General features: G+C 44.8%; 1 protein-coding gene and 1 long non-coding RNA gene across 3 annotated transcripts; both read right to left on the minus strand.

Annotated features, from left to right (window-relative positions):
* Positions 1 to 2,979: 2,979 nt before the first annotated feature.
* On the minus strand, positions 2,980 to 10,335 carry LOC112392147 (zinc finger protein OZF-like). Its single transcript, XM_024733688.1, has 3 exons — positions 9,820 to 10,335; positions 9,438 to 9,533; positions 2,980 to 7,316 (listed from the first exon to the last, which is right to left on the minus strand). The coding sequence occupies exons 1-3, from the start codon at positions 10,169 to 10,171 to the stop codon at positions 6,220 to 6,222; spliced, it is 1,545 nt and encodes a 514-aa protein (XP_024589456.1). The 5' UTR covers positions 10,172 to 10,335; the 3' UTR covers positions 2,980 to 6,219.
* Positions 10,336 to 14,823: 4,488 nt separating this feature from the next.
* LOC112392152 (uncharacterized) lies at positions 14,824 to 21,540 on the minus strand. 2 transcript variants are annotated; one of them, XR_003001635.1, is made up of 4 exons: positions 20,706 to 21,540; positions 17,695 to 17,830; positions 16,594 to 16,636; positions 14,824 to 16,166 (listed from the first exon to the last, which is right to left on the minus strand). It is a non-coding gene; the product is annotated as an uncharacterized LOC112392152 (long non-coding RNA). The 2 variants fall into 2 exon arrangements; XR_003001634.1 differs by having other exon boundaries at positions 14,824 to 16,636.
* Positions 21,541 to 21,649: the final 109 nt, after the last annotated feature.

Genomic DNA, 21,649 nt, shown 5'->3' on the forward strand with positions numbered 1-21,649 from the left:
TTATAATAGACAAAAACTGGAAATTATCCAAACATTCATGAACATAGAATAGATACAAACAGCTTGTGGCATATGCATGCAACGGAATACTACACAGCAATGAAAAAGAATGAACTACGGCTCCTGGCAAAATAAGGACCACCCGGATGTAATAGTGTAAGGAGCAGGACACAAAGGACACTTCTGGATGCTTCCATTGAAATAAAGGCCAATGACAAACTCATCTGTGGCGGTTGATGTCATCATAGTAGTTAACTGGGGGAAGGGTTTGAATTGGCAGAGGGCACAGGGAGGTTGCCTGGGTACTGGAAACGTTCTGTATCTTGACTTGGGTGGTGGTTACGTGGGTGTTTGTGCAGAACTTCACAGAGATGCATCCTTAAGATCCATGTAGTTTGTTGTACATGAAATGAACTGTGGCTGGTTCAAGCTATTCACAAAGACAAGCCTGATCAAATCATCATGCCTTCACTCATGCTGCTTTTTGCCCCTGGTACACTCTGTTTCCACTTATGAAAATCCCTTGTATTATTCAGTGATCAGTCCAGATACTGTACCTGTTGTAGACTGAAGGTGTCTCCACCCAAATTCACGTGTTGAAATCTAATCACCATTATTAGTTTGTTATTAGGGGGTGGGGTCTCTAGAAGTGATTAGGTCATGAAGGTGGAGCCCTCCTGAATGGAATTAGTGCCCTTATGAAAGAGGCCTGGAAGAGCTCCCTCACCCCTTCTGCCCTGTGAGGACCCAACAAGAAAGCAGCTGTCTACGAGCCCGGAAGAAAGTTGTCACCACACTGAAGCTGCCGGCATCTTGATCTTGGACTTCCAGCCTCCAGAACTGTGAGAGATACATTTCTGTTGTTTATAAGCCTCCAGCTCTATGGTATTCTGTTGTAGTCGCCCGAACGGACTAAAACGCCACCCTTTCCTTCCTCCTCTCAGTTACAACAGTTGTCACTCTAAAATGTAATTTCAGCATCTGCTTCACTTCCCAATCACCTGCCCACTCCCCCACTTCCCCACTCACAATTAGGCTGTTAGCCCCATAAAGCCAGATTGCAGATCCTGTTCTTACATTTTAAGATCCACGACCCTGGCAGTTCTTAATAAATGTTTGTTGGAGGAATAAGCCATAGACAAGCTCTGATTTCTTTTGGGGTCTCACACACTGGCTGTAGGGAGGGGACACGGCTCTCGAGTCCTGCCAAGGACAAGAATCTCTAAGACTGACTCCTCTCTGGGGTCTTAGAGCATCAGAGCTGGCTGTGAAAACCCCAGCTGGACAGCTTGGACCCCACTTTCCAATGCAGGGAGGCTTAGAAGCAACGCGTTTGTGTCTTGACATAATAAACTGCATTCGGAAAACTTGATAGCTCTGCTTGTACCCCCAAGGCCAGGGTCCCAGATTCCGTGAGGGGGAACTTTTCCTAAAAATGCCTCCTGAAGGGTCGGTCAGGAAAGCCTTAGAGCCAGGATCAGTGCCGGTAAATACCGCCTACCTAACCTCCTGGCTGGAGAAACCGCACGTCTATGAAAACTGATTCGAAGGCTGGGGAGGACTGATCTGTGCAGGCAACGTGGGACACCAGAATGACTAGCAGCTGCCTCAGAAATCTCGTGAGTCTGTTTCTGTTTTGCAGATAAGTTCATTTGCATTATTTTTTTAGATTCCACATATAAGCGATATCATATGGTATTTGTCTTTCTCTGTCTGGCTTACTTCACTTAGTATGATAATCTCTAGATTATAGAAAACAAACTTAGGGTTACCAATGGGGAAAGTGAGGGAGGGATAAATTAGGAGTTTGGGATTAACAGATACACACTACTATATATAAAATAGGCAACGAACAAGGACCTACCGTATAGCACAAGGAACTATTCTCAATTTTTTTTTAATTTATTTTTGGCTGCGTTGGGTCTTCGTTGCTGCGCACGGGCTTTCTCTAGGTATGCGGGCTTAGTTGCTCCGCGGCACGTGGGATCTTCCCTGTCTAGGGCTTGAACCCGTGTCCCCTGCATTGACAGGTGGACTGTTGACCACTGCACCACCAGGGAAGTCCCTATACTCAATATTTTATAATAACCTATAAGGGAAAAGAATCTGAAAAAGATTCATAAGTATAACTGAATCACTTTGCTGTCCACCTGAAACTAACACAACATTGTAAACCAACTATACTTCAATTTAAAAAAGGAGGAGGAGACAAAAAGCAATCTCATGAAAGGGGGTCTCTGTCCATCTGTCCGTGCCATCTTAGTTCTTACCTTCTGCTTCTCCCTGAGGCCAGTGCTCGGGACCCTGAGGCACACAGGAAGCCCCCCGTCAATTCCTTCCCAAATCCTATGGCTATGAGGAAGTCCTCACTCAAGAGACACTTAGGGCTGGCAGTCTAACAGGCCTGGTAGCTGTGGTTGATTTGTTTCAGCGCATCTCCCAAGACCAGGTGAGGCCTGAGGGCCACCAGCAGTCCCGTTATCCGTACTGTACATGATTGAGAGTGATGACCACAACCAAAGAAACCTTTGCATTTGACCGCCTGGTGGGGAGCCTTGGTGGGAGCTGTCAGGTTGCTGAGCACAGGTGGCTGCACCTGCTTTGGCGTTGAGGTACGTCAGGGTAGAGGCCCAGCCTGCGTCTGTTGATGGTGGCCCTCCATCCCCAGGTTCCTTTAAAAGGTTATGCAGGGAATTCCCTGGCAGTGGTTAGGACTCCACGCTTCCACTGCAGGGGGCACGGGTTTGATCCCTGGTCAGGGAACTAGGATCCTGCACGGCGTGGCATTTTGGGTCTTCGGCCGAATTCTGTGGTGGGAAGTAGCAGCTCCGGGCCAGATTGAGATACTTTCAAAGGCTGACTGGACCCTTTTCTCTCCCTCCTGCTGTACAAAGTCTTTCAAAATATTTTGAGTCCTGAGACGCAGCAAGTTTCAAGTTTCAGTTTATTTATGTATTGAGAGATAATTGACACATAACATCCTATTGGTTTCAGGTAGTACAACACAATGATTCACGACTTGTGTACATTGCGAAATGATCACCGTGGTGACTGTAGTGAACATCACTTCATGTAATTGCCACATTTTATTTTCTTGTGATAAGAACTTTCAAGATTCACTCACTCAGCAACTTTCGAAGATGCCATACCGTTTCAAGTTTCAGCTTCTAATTCTCTATTACCCGCCACGCGGACAACTGACTTGGCCTTGGGGATGTTACCATAAAGGTCTGCAGTGGAATCCCGGGCAGCCGGACTCATAGACAGCTGCTTCCCTCACTAGGATCGGGCTCACCCCCACCAGCACAGAGGCAGCAGGATCACCGGAGCTGGGACCTCGGAGCCTAGAACCAGTGCTTTGGTGAGTCGGTGGTGGCTGAGTGCTCATGGCAGGGTGCATCTCAGCCCTCACCTGCCCCGACAGGACCTTTTGGAAACCGGGGCCAAGTCTCCTAACAGTCAGCAGCTGGGTCTGTGCCTAGAGTGGGGAAGTACACCCAAAGTCTAACACCCACTGGGGGAGTTCACCCTCCGCGGGGCAGCAACCTGTGGGAGACACAGCCACAGCCCGTTTGCCAGACAAAGGCATTTCTCCACCAGCTGATTGCAAGACTCTACCATCCTGTTCCCAACTGTGAAGACTTCGTGAAATTAACACTTAAGTGGAGCACAGGGTGTAGGACGATGAGTGGGTTCAGCAACAGACCACGGAGAAATCGAAATCGGCAAGTTTATTACTCACAGGGCCTGGACCAAGCACACAGCACACCGGGAGGGGCCCCAGGGTGGGGGTCAAGGCGGAGTGCAAACAGGGACTGGACTTGGCACACATCCCTGTATTAGGGTCCACGGGGGAGTGCTCTGGGGTTTCTAGGTTAGGACCAGATTGGGCAATCCAAACCCAAAGAGCAGGGTTTTGGTAAGCTCACGGGGGTCCTGGCTAAAGGGTGTGTAAAGCTTACAGGCACTGGGAGGCAGGTGAGCCACTATTGATCACAAGGGCTGCGGGGCAGTCACTCCAGGGACTTACATCTGCTTGTGGCCGAGCGGCTGCTATAGGGCATGTCCTTGCACAAGGGGCTTGTGTCAGCTTAAGGTCCCTGCAGCCATCTGACCAAACACGATGGGTGATGAGGCAGCAATACTAGAGAGCAGCTTAGCTAAACTCTGGACGGATATACATCGAGTACATCTAGATGTGAACTTATTTTTAGTTATTCAGCTAGGCATATATTGCATGTCTATATATGCATATATATATATACATATGTATTTCACACACATATGCATGTTAATGCACATCTTTTGTTAAATCTGAGCCAATACATCTTTGAATATTTACTTTTCTTCCGTTTTTTTCATTTTGTCTTTAAGGAGCTCCTGTTTGCTCTTCTCTCTCTTTTTGTTTTTTTTTAGTATTTTTGGCCGTGCTTTGCAGCGTGCAGGACCTTAGTTCCCTGACCAGGGATCGAACCCGTGCCCCCTGCAGTGGAAGCTTGGAGTCTTAACCACTGGACGCCAGGGAAGTGCCTGCTCTTCTCATTTGTATGTCTCTTCCCCCATTCTTTCACATTTTCCACCTCTCTATATACTGAATTCTGTGAATTGGCTTATGGCTCTGCCTTCCTGTTCCCATTTTCTTCAGCTGAGTATAATCTGTTTGACATGTAGAATATTTTAACGTTGAGTTTTAAATTTCAGTGACTATATTTTTCATTTCTAGACACCCTATGTGGTTCTTTTTCCAAATAAGCCAGTTATCTTTCTTTGTGTCTTTGCTTTCATGCAGTTTTGATTTTTTGTTTTTTATCATTTTTCAAGACAGTCATTTTTATAGAATTTCAGATTTTTCTATCACCTTAAAAGACTTGAGGTTTTCATTCTGTTAAAATGTCTGTTGACTTTCTTCACATTTTATTATTCTGGATTATGACCTCATCTTGGGTTTGTATGTCAGAAACCTGGGAAACACAGGTTGAGGGTGTCTTTCTCCAAGAATAGTTTGTGTTTGCTTCTGTAAAGTTGCTTCAAAGACCAGGACAAATTTCTATGTTAATTGTTCAGTTTTTCAACTGGGGCATGAGTAGGGCAAATTCACAATTCTAACTCGTAAGAGGTGCAGGTCACAGCTTGTGAATCATCAGGGTAAATTCTTTCCCTACCAGAGTCCAGGGAAAGACAGGCAAGCTTCCTGAGCAAATGAGCAGGTTTTTCTCTGGTCCACCCTTTCCCTATATGTACAGGCTTTTGAAATTTCTCAATTTATGAGGTATTTCAGTGCCAAGCCTTCTGCCTATAGCTTTTAACACCCAAGCTTCTGGGTAAACAAAACTACAGGGCAGCTTACAGCATCAACTCACACACTTTTCAGTTCCCTCTGGAACTGGCACCTGGAAACCTCACTGATTTTCTTGCAAGCTGAATTATGCATTTAAAAGAATGTTACCTGTTACTGTCCATAATTTCAAGTGGTTTACAGTGGAACATTTTTCACTTTAGGTGGTCCACTATACTGCCAGAAAAGGGAGTCCCAACCTTACTCATTTAACATGACTTATAAACTAGTTGATGGAGAGAGATCAGGGGATGTCATGAAATTGCTGGTTTCCAGATCCAGGGGGGCTCTGTAATACTTGCCAGCAAACAAAAAACCAAATGGTATGTGGTACAGTGTATGGACTTCCGGTTGAGTAGTAAATCCCAGTTATAACGTATATTAAAGACAAAAGGGTGTCATTCAGCGTGGAAACTCTTGATAGATGTCATCCTACATATTATGGTATCTGTGTCTACAAGTTCACAATTATGTTCAACTACAAATGCAGTTCAAAAATAAGTAAAATAAAATTCTGTTTATGTAGCATTTCCAGGAACATAGTCCCCACACACCCCTGGGATTGTTCTGCGGCTTATTCAATCTGTTATATTAATGGTTTAAATTATTCACTTAGAGCTCAATAGCCACAGTTAATGTAGACACAGATACACTTCATAGTTAAGTTTAAGTTTATCCTATAAAAATAGATCCCTCTAGAGCATCATTACCCTTCTATCCTTAGTTTTAAGAGAATAAGCATTTCCTAGTTCTCCAAGTAGGTAGGAAGGTCTGCCCACAGTGGCATTGGACATCTTGCTGAAGGATTTTCCATGTTCACAAAATCCACAGGGTTTTCATTCCTAGATGTGTTGGGAATTCCTGATGAAAACTTCTCTCTCACTTTATCCGTACAGTTCCTCCCTGGTGTGAATTCTGTGGTGTCTGATGAGGTTCGCCTTCTGGGAGAACGTTTTCCCACAGTCAGAGCATTCATAGGGCTTCTTGCCTATATGGGTTCTCTTGTGTATGATGAGGCAGGAGTTTTGGGAGAAAGCCTTCCCGCATTCGCTGCACTCGTAGGGTTTCTCTCCAGTGTGAGTCCTCTGGTGAAGGATGAGGTGTGACTTCTGGAAGAAGGCTTTCCCACACTGGCTGCAGCCATAGGGCTTCTCTCCTGTGTGGGTTCTGTAGTGGATAATGAGGCATGACTTCCGGGAGAAAGATTTCCCACATTCTTCGCAGCCATAGGGTTTCTCTCCCGTGTGGGATCTGTGGTGTTCGATAAGACGTGACTTGTGGGAGAAGATTTTCTCACAGTCTGAACACTTATAAGGCTTCTCTCCAGCCAGAATGGCCTCGGGTATGGAGAGGCTTGTTTCTGGGGAGAGCTTTTTACCGCATTTGCCGTTTCCGCCGGGTTTCTCGTCTGTGTGGTTTCCCGGACGTTTTTTGCTGAGGCAAACCTTCTCCTCCCTCAGGCCATCCCCCTGGTCATTGCATCCAGAGGACTTCTCATCCCTGTGGACTCTCTGATGGGTGATGATTTCTGATTTATGGGAGAAGCCTTTCCCACATTTGGTACATTTGTGGGGTTTCTCGTTACTGTCGGTTCTCTGATCAGCATTAAGGGCTTGGTCATGGCTTAAAGCATTTCTACATTGGTTACATTCACGTGGGTGTGCCCCAGAACGTGGAGTTTCCAGCTTAGAATAGAGAAATAAGTTCCCCTGTGCATCATATTCAAATCCCCTTCTTGCAAGGTACGCGTTAGGAGTAACGCCCGTGTTACCCGGCAAGGCTGCTCCACACGACTCGCACTTAGGCACCTGTTGTCCTGAAGAAACGACGTTTGTGTTCCGACAGGTGTTTTTTTCGACTGTGTTACATGCGTTGTGCCCTTCTGTGGTCAATTTTTTCTTGTCTAGGAGTGCAACTTGCTTCAAAAGTTTGTTTTGGTGTTCCCGTTGTCTCTCTACTTGGGTATCAACTTGCAAAACTTCTAGGGGAAAAAATAAATAAGGACACAAACGTGTTATCTTTCCAGGAGCACGTCACAGAACTAAACTATTTCAGAAATGTTTGGAAGGAGGATTAACTTCGTGGTTTCAAACCTGATTGCCCAGATTAAATAATCATAATCATAATCCTACTACAAACACTTCCTACTCCCTTGGCTTCTGAAAAGAAAAAAAAGAGAGAGAACTGATAACAGATAAAACCCTGACGGTGAATATATGTAAGCTCTGCTATTATCAAGTCCGCACGTTAAATTGGGAAGAAGGTGAAAACACACGCAAGAGAAAAACTAGAGGATAGTGGACTCAAGGCATTGATGTGCTGATGAACCAGGTCACCAAGAGAAAAACAAAACCCGATCTGTGTCGATTACCAATCTCCATGGTGAAAGCATTCCCCAATGTGACCAATTTGAGGATGACATCACAGAATGCAGAGCCAGAGGATTCTGCCACCATTGGCCATCACAGGCCGGTACTAGCTCTAGCATCCCTAGGTAAGGGGAAGACCTAATAAGGAGGCCCCATCAGGAGATAAGGGTATTTAGGAATTATGAACGAAGACTAAAGACAGACCAGAGTTTTCAGGGGACTCTAGGGAGAAGGGTGTTTAGGAAATAGGAGCAAAGGACTTGGGCTGAATGAAGTGTGAGTTCCCCTCACTTTATTCCTAGGTTGCAAATAGGCTTTTCTCTCACCTGCACTTCCTGTGCCCTTCCCACCTTAACTTGCCCTCCATTCTGTATATCAAATTAATTTTCTCAAAGCATCAAGTTCTTTAACTGTTACAGGAATTCTCCTAGAGTCAGAGGTTCATTCTGCAGCGATTTATTCTCACATGGATCTACGTGGTCTTTACGATGTCCAGTACATCGACACAAGAACCGTAGAACCGAATGCAAGCCGTCCTTGCCCTGGGAAGATTCCCTGTTGTGTTCTGATTGCTCAGATGACCGTTTTCTTCATTTGGTTCCCTTAAAACCAAATCTGGCCGACAACCCAACCCTACGTGTCCCCTTCCCATATGCCTGCAGATCAGCCCCTCCACTAAACCCATACTGACATTCCTTGGGCAAGCTGGTTTCCACAGCACTGTGGAATCTACTTGGAGAATCTTAACTGTCGAATTCTTCAGCCTATGCTTAGATATTTATTTGCTTTTCCTTTACTTACATTTTAAACCACAAATACCCCGCTATTTCACCTTGGGCACTAATACCCAGTGGAACCATGAAAATTCCTGTGTTTAGAAATACTTATGTTCCCTGAGCCCCACTGCTGAATTCCTAAGAGACAAAATCAATGCCTAGTGATCTTCCCCAGCAGGATTTTCTGGGTTGGGACCCAGCCAGGGGGCATTTTTAAAGCTCCCCCAGTGAGTCTGGGGTACCCCCCTGATTAATAACAACTGCCCTGAACAAATGCTTGGTAAAGGATCCTTGTCCTAGACAGTAGAGGGGGTTAGTCAATATATACTATGTGTGTCGTGCAGAAATAAAGATGAATAAAACAAAGGCTCGGCTCCCTGTGGGATCACACTGAGATGGGGGAAAAGCTTCAGTTATAACGTATCAGACAAAATGGGGACATGTTACATAGTCTTGAAAGAAGATGAATTTAAAGTCATATAAAAGGTAGAAAATAACTGTTTAAGGCATTGAAAGAAAAGACAACTAAAATAAAAATGAGTGACACAAAATAACACAGTTATTTTAAAATAGGACAAATCTATGAACCCCTGAAAGCATGAGAAAGCCTGTTTTATAACCATGGGGACAAGCGTAAGCCTGAAGATTCTAGAGAAAGACTGAGAAAGCAAGGTCTTAGAAGGGGGCAGTGGAATAGAATGAATGGATAAACTTTAAAAGAATATGTCTTTCTCTAAAATCCAGGGAAAGGAGAGTAATCATGCAGTGACGTGTGATGTATGCAGGTAGCAGGAATCATTTGGGCATTTCAAGGTCTTGAGTCAGATGTCCATAGCTGCTTGCAAAGATCCAAGGCTTTTAACACAGATGTGTGAAACAAAAATAATCTGAGGTTCTGCTTTGTGACCTCCTGGAGTCTCACGTCCATTGTCCTCCTCCAGGCTGGTTCTCTCTCACCTGGAAAGCTCCATCTGAGGATCTCTTCCTCCTTCATCCACGGTTCTTGCCCCTGCTCCAACCTGGAGATCACAGCTGGTTTGGTGACTTGACACCCTATTCATAAGAAACAGTTACAAGATTTTTGCTGAGCCACCTGGGCCATCCAAGGAAGCAGAAGGCTCAGACTGCCTAATGAACATTTACATCTCAGCCAAAGAATAGCTATTTCACTTGGGAGGAAAATTCACAAATAATCCAGGTGAGATGAGAACAAGACTTACTGATGGTTGAAACCCAAGGCCAAACATTTTTAGTACTTAACGGGGTCTTATGTAACAGAGAAAAGAAAGGAGCTCAGACATAAGCGGCGGGCAGGGGGGACACAGGAAGCCTTCCTCACCCACGGAGACCAGGTGGCTGTAGTTCTCCAGCATCACATCCCGGTACAGGGTCCTCTGCGTAGGGTCCAGCTGCTGCCACTCCTTACGGGTGAAGCCCACAGCCACGTCTCTGAATGATAACGACCCCTGGAACAGCACACTCCTGATTAAACTGGAGTGCTCAGCACAGAGTATTATGGCAAAGGTGTAGAGGAGATGGATCTTACCACCTTCGGAGGTCAGGTTTCCCCATGTTAAGTTATATAGGAAGCTTAGCATGCCCCTAACTTTGTACGACATTTCGTGGGAGAGAAAAAAAAAGATCATTAGAAAACATCTCACTTCTGGATCTCTATTCATCCATTCATCCATCCATCCATTCAGTGAGCAAGCATCTACGGAAGACCAGGTACGTCACTGGTGTTCTGCATGGTGCTTGAGGTTGAAAGCTCAATGCCACATTGCTTCTGTTCTAGGGCATTTGTAGTCTGGTGGAGTGAGATGAATGTAAGAGACTGCTGTGTGGTAACAATACACTGAAGGCTATGACGGAAGTACATTTAAGTACAGAACAGACACAAAGAAGACAGAAGTCAAATTCAACATCCTGATGTCAAGTTAAGCCTCATTGGAGGTTACACGTCAGCAGAATCATGAAAAATAAATTGTTCTGATGTTTGAAGGATATTCCTATCAAGAGGCATGGCCTGAGCAAAGGCAAGGAAAATCTGCTAGGAACTGCAAATATATGACAGTAGGGAATGATAGTATAGAGTATAAGGGGAATGTGTGTGTGTGTGTGTGTGTGTGTGTGTGTGTGTGTGAGTGAGAGAGAGAGGTCAGATCATAGGACAAACAAAGGGTTTTTCATACGTGCAATGGGGACTCCATCACAGTATTTAAGAAGGGGAGTTACCAAAGACAAACTGATGTGGAAGGTCACTGCATCACTGAGGTGGGAATCACTGGGAGGGAGAGAATGAATAAAATTCGGGTACAATTATAGGGAATTCTCTGGCAGCCCAGTGGTTAGGACTCCATGTTTCCACTGCAGGGGGCACGGGTTGGGGAACTAAGATCCTGCAAGTTACATGGCGCAGCCAAAAAAATAATAATAAAAATAAAGTTCGGGTACAATTATAATCATCAACATGTGATATGGTCAAAATTAAGGTGGCAACAAGAGGAAAGCAGAGAAAGGATTCCATGTACACAGAACAGGGCTTGGCTCCCCTTCCCTTTCATTCTCCTTTTCTCTCTCTCTGAATGAATTAAGGACCAAAATTACAATTTTAATTTATACTGAGTATTATATATATATAATGTTAGTGTGTAAATCATTTTAAATATTTGTTTAGAAGTTAAAAGGCTAAAGTGTAAGAATAATTATCTCAGATTTGTTAATGGAAACAATGTAAAAGGAAGTAAAATCTGTCATAACAAAGTGGAGGGGGGAGTAAAGTGCAGAGTTTCTGTATGCGATCGAAGTTAAGTTGTTATCAGGTTAAAACAGACTGTTAACACTATTAAATATTCAATGCAAGCCTCGTGGTAACCACAACAAAATCTACAGTAGGTACACAAAAATAAAGAGGAAAAAGTACATCACGACCAAAGCTATCCTCAAACCACAAAAGACGAAGAGACGAACAAGAGAACTACAAAACAGAAAACAGCAAAATGGCAATACCTATCAATACTTTAAATATAAGTGAACTAAACTCCTCAAATTAAAACACATACTGTGGCCAAATGGATAAAAAAGCAAGACCCAACAATTTTCTGTCCACAGGAGACTCACTTTAGATATAAGGGCGCATGTTGGGTGAAGGGATGGAGAAAGATATTCCATGCAGATGGTAATCAAAAGAGAGCAGGTCTGGCTGTACTTATATCAGACAAAATAGACTTTAAGTCAAAAACTATCACAAGAGACAAAGTCATATAATTATAAAAGGGTCCATTCAACAGGAAGATGTAACAATTATGTATGCACAGACCATCAGAGCACCTAAATATGTGAAGAAACATGGACAAATCGGAAGAGGGAAATAGATAGCAACACAATAATAGTAGCAGACTTAAATACTCCATTCTCATCCAGACAGAAAACCAACAAGGAAAGAGCAGAACTGAACAACACTATAGACCAAATAGCCCTAAAAGATATATACGGAACATTCTACCCAACAGCAGCATAATACTCATTCTTCTCAAGAGCACACAGAACGTTCTCCAGGATGGATCATATGTTAGGACATAAAGGCAAATCTTAACAAATTTAAGAAGATTGAAATTATTCACAAAGCTAGAAATCAATAATAGTAATGAAAATGGGAGAAAGTTTAATACATGGAAATTAAATAACCACACTCTTAAACACCATTGGGTCAAAGAAGAAATCAAAAAGGAAATTAGAAAATATCTCAAGACAAATGAAAATGAAAACATAACAAACCAAAACTTAGGAGACGTAGCAAAAGCAGCACTAAGAGGCAAGTTTATAGCAATAAACACCTACTTTTAAAAATAAGATACCAAATAAACAACCTAACTTTGCACCTTTAGAAAAAGAACAAACTAAGCCCAAATTAGCAGGGTTTTTTGAAAAGATAAAATTGAGAAACCCATAGCTAGACTAAGGGGGAAAAAAGAGAAGACTGGAATATATAAAATCAGAAATGAAAGAGGAGACATTACAACTCATGCCACAGAAATAAAAAGGATCATAAGGACTATGATGAACAATTATACACCAACAAATTGGACAACCTAGGAGAAATGGATACATTTCTAAAAAAAATACAACCTAATACTGAATCAAGAAGAAATAGAAAGCCTGAGCAGACCAGTAACAAATAAAGAGAATGAAGAAGTAACCAAAAAACTGTCAAACTGTCAACAAAGAAAAGCCCAGGAACTTTAGGAGTAAATTCTACCAAAAATTCAAAGAAGAATTTGTACCAATCTTTCTGAAACTCTTCCAAAAAACAGAAGAGGGAATCCTTCCAAACTCATTCTATGAGGCCAGCATCATCCTGATATCAAAACCAAAGATACCACAAGAAAACTCAGGCCAATATCCCTGATAAACACAGATGCAGAAATCCTCAACAAAAGACTAACACAGCAAATTCAACAGCACGTTCAAAGAATCATAAACCATGACCAAGTAGCATTTATCCGTGGGATGCAAGGATGGTTCAACATATGAAAACCAATCACTGTGATTCACTACATTAACAGAATGAAGGATAAAAGTCACATAATCATCTCAACAGATGCATAAAAAGCATTTGACAAAACTCAACACCCTTTTATGATAAAAACTCTCAACAAATTAGGTATAGAAGGAACTTACCTCAACACAATAAAGGCCATTTATGAAAAGCCCACAGCTAACACCACACTCAATGGTGAAAAGCTGAAAGCTTTCCCTCTAAGTTCTGGAACAGGGCAAGGATGCCCACTCTTGCCTCTCCTATTCAACACAGTACTGGAAGTCCAGCCAGAGCAATTAGGCAAGAAAAAGAAATAAAAGGCATCCACATCAGAAATGAGGAAATAAAGGTATCTGTTTGCAGATGATGTTATCTTAGTGCAGGGTATCAAAGAGATGTCTATATTCCCATTTCATTGCAGCATTATTCACAATAACCCAAGAGATGGAAACAGCCCAAGTGTCCATCAGTGGGTGAACGGATAAAGAAAATGTGGTGTGTGTGTATGTGTATATATATATATATATATATATATATACACAATGAAATATTATTCAGCCATGAGAAAGAAAATCCCACCATTTGTGACAACATAAATGGACCTGAAGGACATTATGCTAAGTGAAATAAGCCGGACAAATACCACAATGATCTCACTCTTATGAGGAATCCCAAATAGTGAAATTCATAGAATTAGAGAGTAGCATGGTGGCTACCAGGGGCTGGGAGGAGGGGGAAATTGGAGGGTTGGTCAAAGGATTCAAAGTTTCAGATGTGGAAGATGAGAAACTTCTGGAGATCTACTCTGCAGCATCATGCCTGTGTTTAACAATACTGTATTGTATACCTAAAATTTTGCTAAGAGGATAGATCTTATGTTAAATGCTCCTACCTCAAAAGAAAAAAAGTTATAAAGGTGGGGGGAGGGGAATTTTTGGAGGCAATGGATAAGTTTATGGCCTTAACCGTGGTGATGGTTTCATGGGTGTACACTTATCTGTAAACTCATCAAATTGTGTACATTAAATATGTACAGATTGAATGTCAATCATACCTCAAAGTGGTTTAAAAAAATAAAAATTTCTAATAGTCACTTTTAAACAGTTCAAAAAAAAAAAGAATTTTAATCCCTCTTTAACCTAATCTATCCAAAATATAATTTCAACATATCATAATTTTAAAATCACTGATATAGTTTTCATTCTTTTTTAATCATATCACATCTTCAAAACCTGGTGTGTTTTCCACTTTTTCCACTTAAGGTACATCCATTTTCCACTTAAGGTACATCTCAATTCAGACACTATTTTCAGTTTCACTTTGCTGAAATGTAGTCCTATCAAAACAAAGTTGTGTTTCCTGAAAAAATATTTACTCTGATTCAGTTTTTAAATTGAAATGTAATTGAAAATTTCAGACCCACAGTCACATTAACCACACTTTGGATGCTCGGTATCTACCTGTGGCTACTGGCTACCGTGATGGACAATGCATGTCTAGAACACATCAATACTACTGGATTCCTTTGCTGGGAATTTGCTATTGGTAGATAAAACTACAGTTTAATCATTAAGGGCCCAGTTCTATGTCTGTCTGTCTGCCTGCATTCAGATCCCAGCTCCATCGCCTAATGGATTTTAACATCTCTAGCCTCAGTTTGTTCACCTGTAAAATGAGGGAAGGAGTTAATGGTAATATCTATCTCACAGGTTTATTCATGAAACAATATACGAAAAACACAGAGACCGGCACACAAGTGCTCAACAGATAGTTTTATAAGCTTTATTGGCATCATCTTTATCACACATAGCCATAACAGGGAGAAGCTCCCAGTGAGACTTGGTTTCCTACAAAACAAAAGTTTCCCCCAGAAGACACCAAATGAAACCTCCAGCTTCACATACAGGTCTGACAGCCTCATGTTGTGGTCAGCTCTCTCCTCTGAGGAGGCTGTGGTGTCACCACCTGGTTTTCAACCTCTCAGATTGGTCCTGTCCCAGATGTTCCTGGTATCAGATATCCAGATAGTCCCAGCTTTATTAAGCAACAGACACTCCCATCAAGACAGGTCCCTACACCTGAAACTAACACAACACTGTAAGTCAACTATACTTCAATTAAAACAAAAAAAAAAAGCGCCTGTAGATAGAGCATTCTGCAGCAAAAAAGACAGGTCCCTGAGCTCAAAACCAACACCCTGTGAATGCTTGCCTTCCTGGAGTGGACAGCTGCAATGTTTATCCACCAGGTCTCATCTTCCTCTGGGACTAACATCCTCCTTCCTCCCCACCCCAAGCACATGGTGCTCCTGGGAGCGCCCCTCTGCAGACCCAGCCCCTCAGCCCTCGAACTAAGCAGGACCAATCCCAATCTTTCCCAAAGATCTTTCAAACCGGCCCTATGAAAGGAGACTTCGTCCCATTCTGCGGCAGAGCTTGTCGATGTGAGAGCTGATGGCCACCCTATTTCCGGCCATACGGATGAAGTCGGCATGAGAAAAGGAGTCACAGAAACAGGGACAAGAGAACAAGAGAGACACCTGGTGAGATCTGGGTCCCTGGGCGGAACTCTCCCAGTCCCAGCTGCACGCCTGCTCTTCCCAGTTCGGGCTGCTGCCTAGATTTTTGTCTTTGTCCTCAACTAGCTCTAGCTGGGTTTCGCGCTCTTGTAACTTCCAGGATTCTGACCAGTGCACTTCAAGTTCATACAACCCTAGAGCCCGGGGTAAAGAGGGAGGCCCTTTAGGAACAGAGGCATGTGAGAATGACCGGCTGACAGAACACAACGACATCGTGATGTCTGAAGAAAGATAATGACGACCAGTGAGAAAGGACGCGAGGGAGGTCAAGGGCAATGGGTGAGGTCTAAGTCACGGAGAGAGAAGGAGGCAGGCGAGCTCGCACAATCTTCCCTCCTGCCCCTGCCGAAGACGGAAGCTTTGAGCTGTTTAAGCTCCATCTGTGTCAAAAATGATTACGAACAGCAGTTTGAAGCGCACGCCACTCACTCGCCCCTCTAGATCACGCAGTGTTTTATCTAGGTCAGAGTGAGCCGTAACACAGCTCTTTATGCAGACCTGAGTGTCTGGATTCCTCCAACAACTGTAATCACAGATTTCTGCACTGGCACAACATCCATTCTTTATACTGGAAAAAAAAAGTCACAGGAGATCTGCTGTTGTGTTTATCTGAACGTTGCTATCATTGAGGAACCTGCCTGCTATATCTCACGTATGAAGACCCATCACATAAATGTCTCAATATCCTAAAAAGCTTTATTCCCCCTGGGAAGGTGATAGGCTTGTCCCAGACAACACAAGTCATATATGGGATGGAATCTGTCTTTTTAAAGTGCCGGGCATGTCAGGCATAAATTCAGAGCGCAGCTAATAAACCGCAGCAGCCTCTGTACTGCCCCCACCCTGCCTTTCCCATGGCCTTGATCGTCCGCTCTCTTCCTATGTTCACGGATCCTGATTTCTGTTTGCATTGTGTTTGACTGGATTAATTCTTACAAGCATCCTGAAATCCATGGTAAAACAAGAAGCGCAGTTGAAAGAAATGCCACACTCACCTGGCACATGGTCCTTCCTTGCTGGTCTGGGAAAAGCAGACACCTGTGGAGGCAGAGGTTGGGGTGGGGGGAGAAGACATGAGAGGCCAAGCTTGCCTCCAGCCTCAGAATCAACTGCTCTAACACCCCAGGCACGGGGTGGCATGGGGGCTCCTCCCAAGAACCCCGTTTATCAGAGCAAAGCCCTCACCTTGGAATGTGATGGGGACCCAACTTTGAGGCTTGAACCTGAATTATTTTTCTACTTAATGAATACACGTCCCTGAGTCGCAGTAATAAATGTACAATTTACTACCCTCCCCTGCCGCTACCCAGAAATTTAATTAATAGAAATTTATTCTGAAGAAACAGTCATGAGTTCGGGCAAAGATTTAGCAGCCAAGATATTTATTACAATCTGGTAAAACTCTGAGAAAACAGAAATAACTAAATATCCAACTATAGAGGACGAGTTAAATGAATATACCACAACCAAAGAGAAATAAACGTCATGTAGCTAATAAAAATAAAACCATAGAAGACAATTTATCGATTGTATACTGGCAACTGAAAAAGGTGGTTGAAAACTATTTGATCTCACACACACACACACACACACACACACACACTCACACAGAACAGTCTCTGAAATGATGTAAGACAAAATGCAAGTAGTAGTTAGCTTTGCATACTTGGATGATGCCCAATTTTACATTTTTTTCTTTGTACTTAGATGAATCTTCTAAGCTCTTCTATGACAAATGGGCATTTCATATATGATCATGCCTTTAAAATTATCGTTTTAAAAATATCTGTGGCCTACTAATCTTCTAACCCAAAGCTTCTATCACCATTCCTGCCCCTGGTGTTGAGGAAATTCACAGGAAAATATAAAAATGGGTTCTAGAAGGTGGAGTCCATTCAATGGCACTTAGCTAAGGCAACTGGAGGTCTATTAACCTGGGGCGATCAGTGCTATCCGTGGATCCTGCTAAGTTTTGTTTGCTTCTCCTCTCGTAGATGTAGTTTCTCGACAGTAAATTTTATTATTAAGACCTGTTCTGGGCTGAACTGTGCTCATCTCTGCCCAGGAAGTGGTCCCGGTCTGGCTCTGCCACTTACCAAATATGGGACAAGATCTGATGACTTCTCCTGAGCCCTCCTCCTTTCCTCATTTTCCCAGGGAACCGGAACACGAAGGTTCAGGAGCAAATTTACTGTGGCTGGAAGCATCAACTGGACCCCACACCTATCTCTCCTGAATAGACACGAGGTTGGTCCTAGGTAAGTTCCTACTCAGGATAGAGACACACTGGAGTTTGATCCAAGAATTCTGCAGAGACACTAAAACTCTAGAATTATAGAAACTCCATAAAGAATTCTGAGGGTGTCTTTTTTAAAAAAAATTGGAGGCTACCTAAGTGCTTAAAAATAAGAGATTGGTTAATAAATTATGATACAATTAAAGCATGCCAAGCTATGAATCAACTTAAAATATTATAAATATTTGACATGGAATGATCTTCCAACAACACCAGCAAGTGAAAAAAGCAGGATACATAGCATATGATTCACAGATGTGTAACAGGAGAATGGATGGGATTTTTTCCCACGTGCCTGGAAATTTCAGCTAAATCCCAAACACCCCAAGTTCTAAGGAGGAGCGTCCAGACACACCCTAACAGATTCCTTCCTTTGGGGGAGGGAAATTATCGAAGGAGAGCTGTCTATTGAGCAAGTGTACCGCGGGGCTTGCCTCCCATCCTAGTTGGGGATTGCTCCCCTTGCAAGCCAAGAGGGGGTGTGCTCCAAGAAAACTGTTCATGGGTGCTGGAGGGAGCCTGGAAAAAGGGAGAACTACACCCCCAGGCTGGCGTATGTCCAGCTGCAGAAACTCCCCACAGGGGGGCTCCTTTGAATGTTTAGGGCATGCAGGAACCCAGAAACAGGAGCCAGCTTTCCAGCTGAAGAATTCAGAAGTCAGAGGCTCCCCACGGCAGCCAGGGGAGGGGAGGGTGCAGGAGCGGAAGCCAGCTGCACGTTTGCTGGATCAAGGATGGGAGGGTTCCCGGGGGAGCCAAGTGGATGGTGGGGAAGCTAAGTGGGCTTAAAGCCCTACTGCAGGGGTGCTGATGGAGCCGGCTGCTGGCAGGGTGAAGAGAGCAGGTCCTGAGGGGCAGGACCACTGAGCCAAGAGCATGGAGGTCTGCAGAGAGCCACTGCTGGTGTCCCAGGCTGGGCACCCCGACAAAGGGCCATCACGTGGCCTCCTGCAGAGTTGAGGGCAGCCAGCACTAGGCAGGTGAGAGCTACAAATAACACCAAGCAGGGGAAAATTTGAGCTATTTTTTCCTCTACTCTCCCCTCCTCATACCCTGACCCTGGAGGAGAAAGGAGGGAATCCAGTGAGAAGGAAGAATCAAGGAGCAGAGACAGAACAGATCACATTCCCTTCCCATGGTGAGGCCCCAGACCTCTGGCTCCACACGGGGGAGGGAGAAGCTGGAGACTGGGCATGAGAGTAAGATGTTCACAGACAGTTGGCAACGGAGGGGGGCCTATTCTATTATAACCTGAAGTGACCCAACAGCTACGGGGTTCCCTGAGATAGCATCCTGGAGGGGAAGTACAATGGGTTGAATTGTGTTCCCCCAAAAGCTCTGTCGAAGTTTTAGCCCCCAGGACCTCAGAACATGACCTTACTTAGTAAGAGGGTCTTTGCAGACGATCGAGTGAAAATGAGGTCACTGGGGTGGATCTTAACGCAATATGGCTGCGTCCTTATGAAAAGGGGAAATTTAGACACAGAGACACAGCGAGAAGTCCATGCGAAGAGAAAGACAGAGGTCAGGGTGATGCAGCAGAAACCACGGATTGCCAGCAGAGCTCCAGAAGCTCGCGGAGAGGCCTGGAGCAGGTCCTCCTCCCTCATGGCCTCAGAGGAACCAACCCTGCCCACACCCTGATCTCAGACTTCCAGCCTCCTGAACTGTGTGAGACTCAATTTCTGTTGTGTAAGCCACTCAGTCTGTGGTACTTGTGATGGCGGCCCCAGGAAGCTAATACAGGAAGGCGGGCCCAACAGCGTGGATCAAAAACAGTGGTCTGTGACCCTCTACTCCATTTCCTGCTTCATCGTCATGGAATGGGTTTTCATAAACATGTAAAGAAAAAAATTCTATAGAAAACACGCAAAATGTTAGCAATGGTTACCTTCACGCGGTAGGATTTGTTTTTCACATTTTCTGATTTTTTCAACAGTAAACGTGCTCATTGTTTAATACTTAAGTATGGCATAAAAATATACATATATCATCTTACTGGGTTCTCTCTCCATGACCTCCTATCAGAGTCCTGCCCCTGGAGGAGAGGAAATCCGTGAGAAGGTCTGAAGGGGTGGAGGGTGGGGAGGGGCGGGGCTTAGCGATGAGGGCCCCGCCCAGCCTCCTCCGGACAGGAGCCCTGGGGGCTAGTGCTGGCTCGGCCTCTAGTAAGCTGGGTGGCTCTGAACACCTCTCTCACGCCCATTTTCTTTCGTCTTTAACAGGAGAAGGAAAAACGAAATACTCTTAGGTTAAGAAAGCAACGTCTGGGCCTTGACTCAACTGGAAGGGGGGGTGGGGTTAGAGGTCACTAGAAGTCAGGTGCGGAGGTGACAGTGGGATGGGAGGAGCTACACATCTAGCTGGATGGACAGCAGAGAATGAGAGTAAACGTGAATGAGTGGAGAGAAATTGGTGGTTGGGGGGTTCACCCTCAGAGCCATGGGGGTCCCTTCCTGCTAGTTCATGCTTCTCACGCCCTAAAGCAAGAGACCCCCCCCTCCTACCAAACCTTCCCCTAAATCAAGTCCTAGATGATCCCCTAAGGCAATGACATCACCCCAATTCTGCCTGCAAAGCGGGTCCCAGGCTGTTGTAGGGGCACTTTTCGGGGGGCTGCCCCAGATTGTGAGCCTCCAACTTCAGCCCTAAGCTACGGAGCGGGATGAGAGAGGGATCCCCCTTGGCAAGGAGATGGCTGCTCCCCGGGTCACCTTCCCTACGAGAATTTTTCTACACTGGGACGCCTGGGATTTGAGGACCGGGACCTATTCTGATCGACACAGCTCTGCTCTCTTGCTGAGGACTTACCGTCAGCTGGAGGCTCAGCTCCGGCCTCCGAGACTCTGCAGGTAGAAGCGGGTAGAAAGACGCTTGAATATGCAGACAGGACAGAGCCGCCCTGGCTACAGTCCGATTCTAAGCCTTTGCAAAGACAGTAAGAAAACCTGCAAATAAATAGACGACATAGTGAGACTCGGGTCAAAATATCGGCAGGGCACTTTACCTCTGAGTTGGAAACGGATGGGGGTCAGAGGGGGAGTCTGGAAGAACGAAAGCCCAAGAAGGAGCCGGTGCATCGTCTCTGGCTTTGAAGACAGATGTGAGTGTGAGAAGATGCTGAGACAGGCCCTCAGCCGACAGCGGGCAGGGACACAGGGGCCTCCGACCTAAACCGCCAGAAACTCACTTCCCCTGACCCCGAACTCCCGGAGCGTACTCTCCCCCGGAGCCCCGGAGAAGAGGCCGCCCCGTCCAGTGCCTTGATTTTGGCCTGGGAGACCCGAGCAGAGAGCGTGGCCATCCCACTGCGACGTCTGGCCTCCGAGCTGTGAGCTGCTTTAAACCACTAAATGTGTGGTGATTTGTTTTGTTATACAGATAAGAGGAAGAACACAGACAGGGCGGAGCTGGAGACCACGTGGAGACTCCCTGGGTAGTGAAGGCCTACAGGAGGGGAGTGGCTGCCATTGCTGGAAACGCGGGAAGCCCCATTCTTCCCGAAATTTCTCTCCTGAGGAACAAAAGCCCTGTGTTGCTGGGGGAAGGTTAGCAAAACCCTGTTGCTCCCAGAGCACTGGTAAGACCCACCGCATGTGGCAGGAAAAAGAAACAAACAAACACACACTATCCCCATGGGAGAGGGGCAGACATAGGTCCTGGGCTCAGACTTTTAGAGCCTCCAACCTCGCGGGGAGGGGCAGCATCCCCAAGACCCCAGGGCCCTCCTGAGACTGAGACACAAAGATCCCTCT

This window comes from Neophocaena asiaeorientalis, unplaced genomic scaffold (assembly GCF_003031525.2).
Source record: "Neophocaena asiaeorientalis asiaeorientalis breed wild unplaced genomic scaffold, Neophocaena_asiaeorientalis_V1.1 scaffold402, whole genome shotgun sequence".
In the NCBI taxonomy this organism is placed as follows: Eukaryota; Metazoa; Chordata; class Mammalia; order Artiodactyla; family Phocoenidae; genus Neophocaena; species Neophocaena asiaeorientalis.

Excerpts from the sequence above, each read along its gene's own strand:
- LOC112392147 (XM_024733688.1), bottom strand. The coding sequence starts at position 10,171 with ATGGATGAATGGATGAATAGAGATCCAGAAGTGAGATGTTTTCTAATG. Across the intron at positions 9,534-9,819 it reads CAGCCACCTGGTCTCCGTGG|GGTGTCAAGTCACCAAACCA; the intron begins GTGAGGAAGGCT and ends TCTTATGAATAG. Across the intron at positions 7,317-9,437 it reads CCTCAGATGGAGCTTTCCAG|AAGTTTTGCAAGTTGATACC; the intron begins GTGAGAGAGAAC and ends TTTTTCCCCTAG.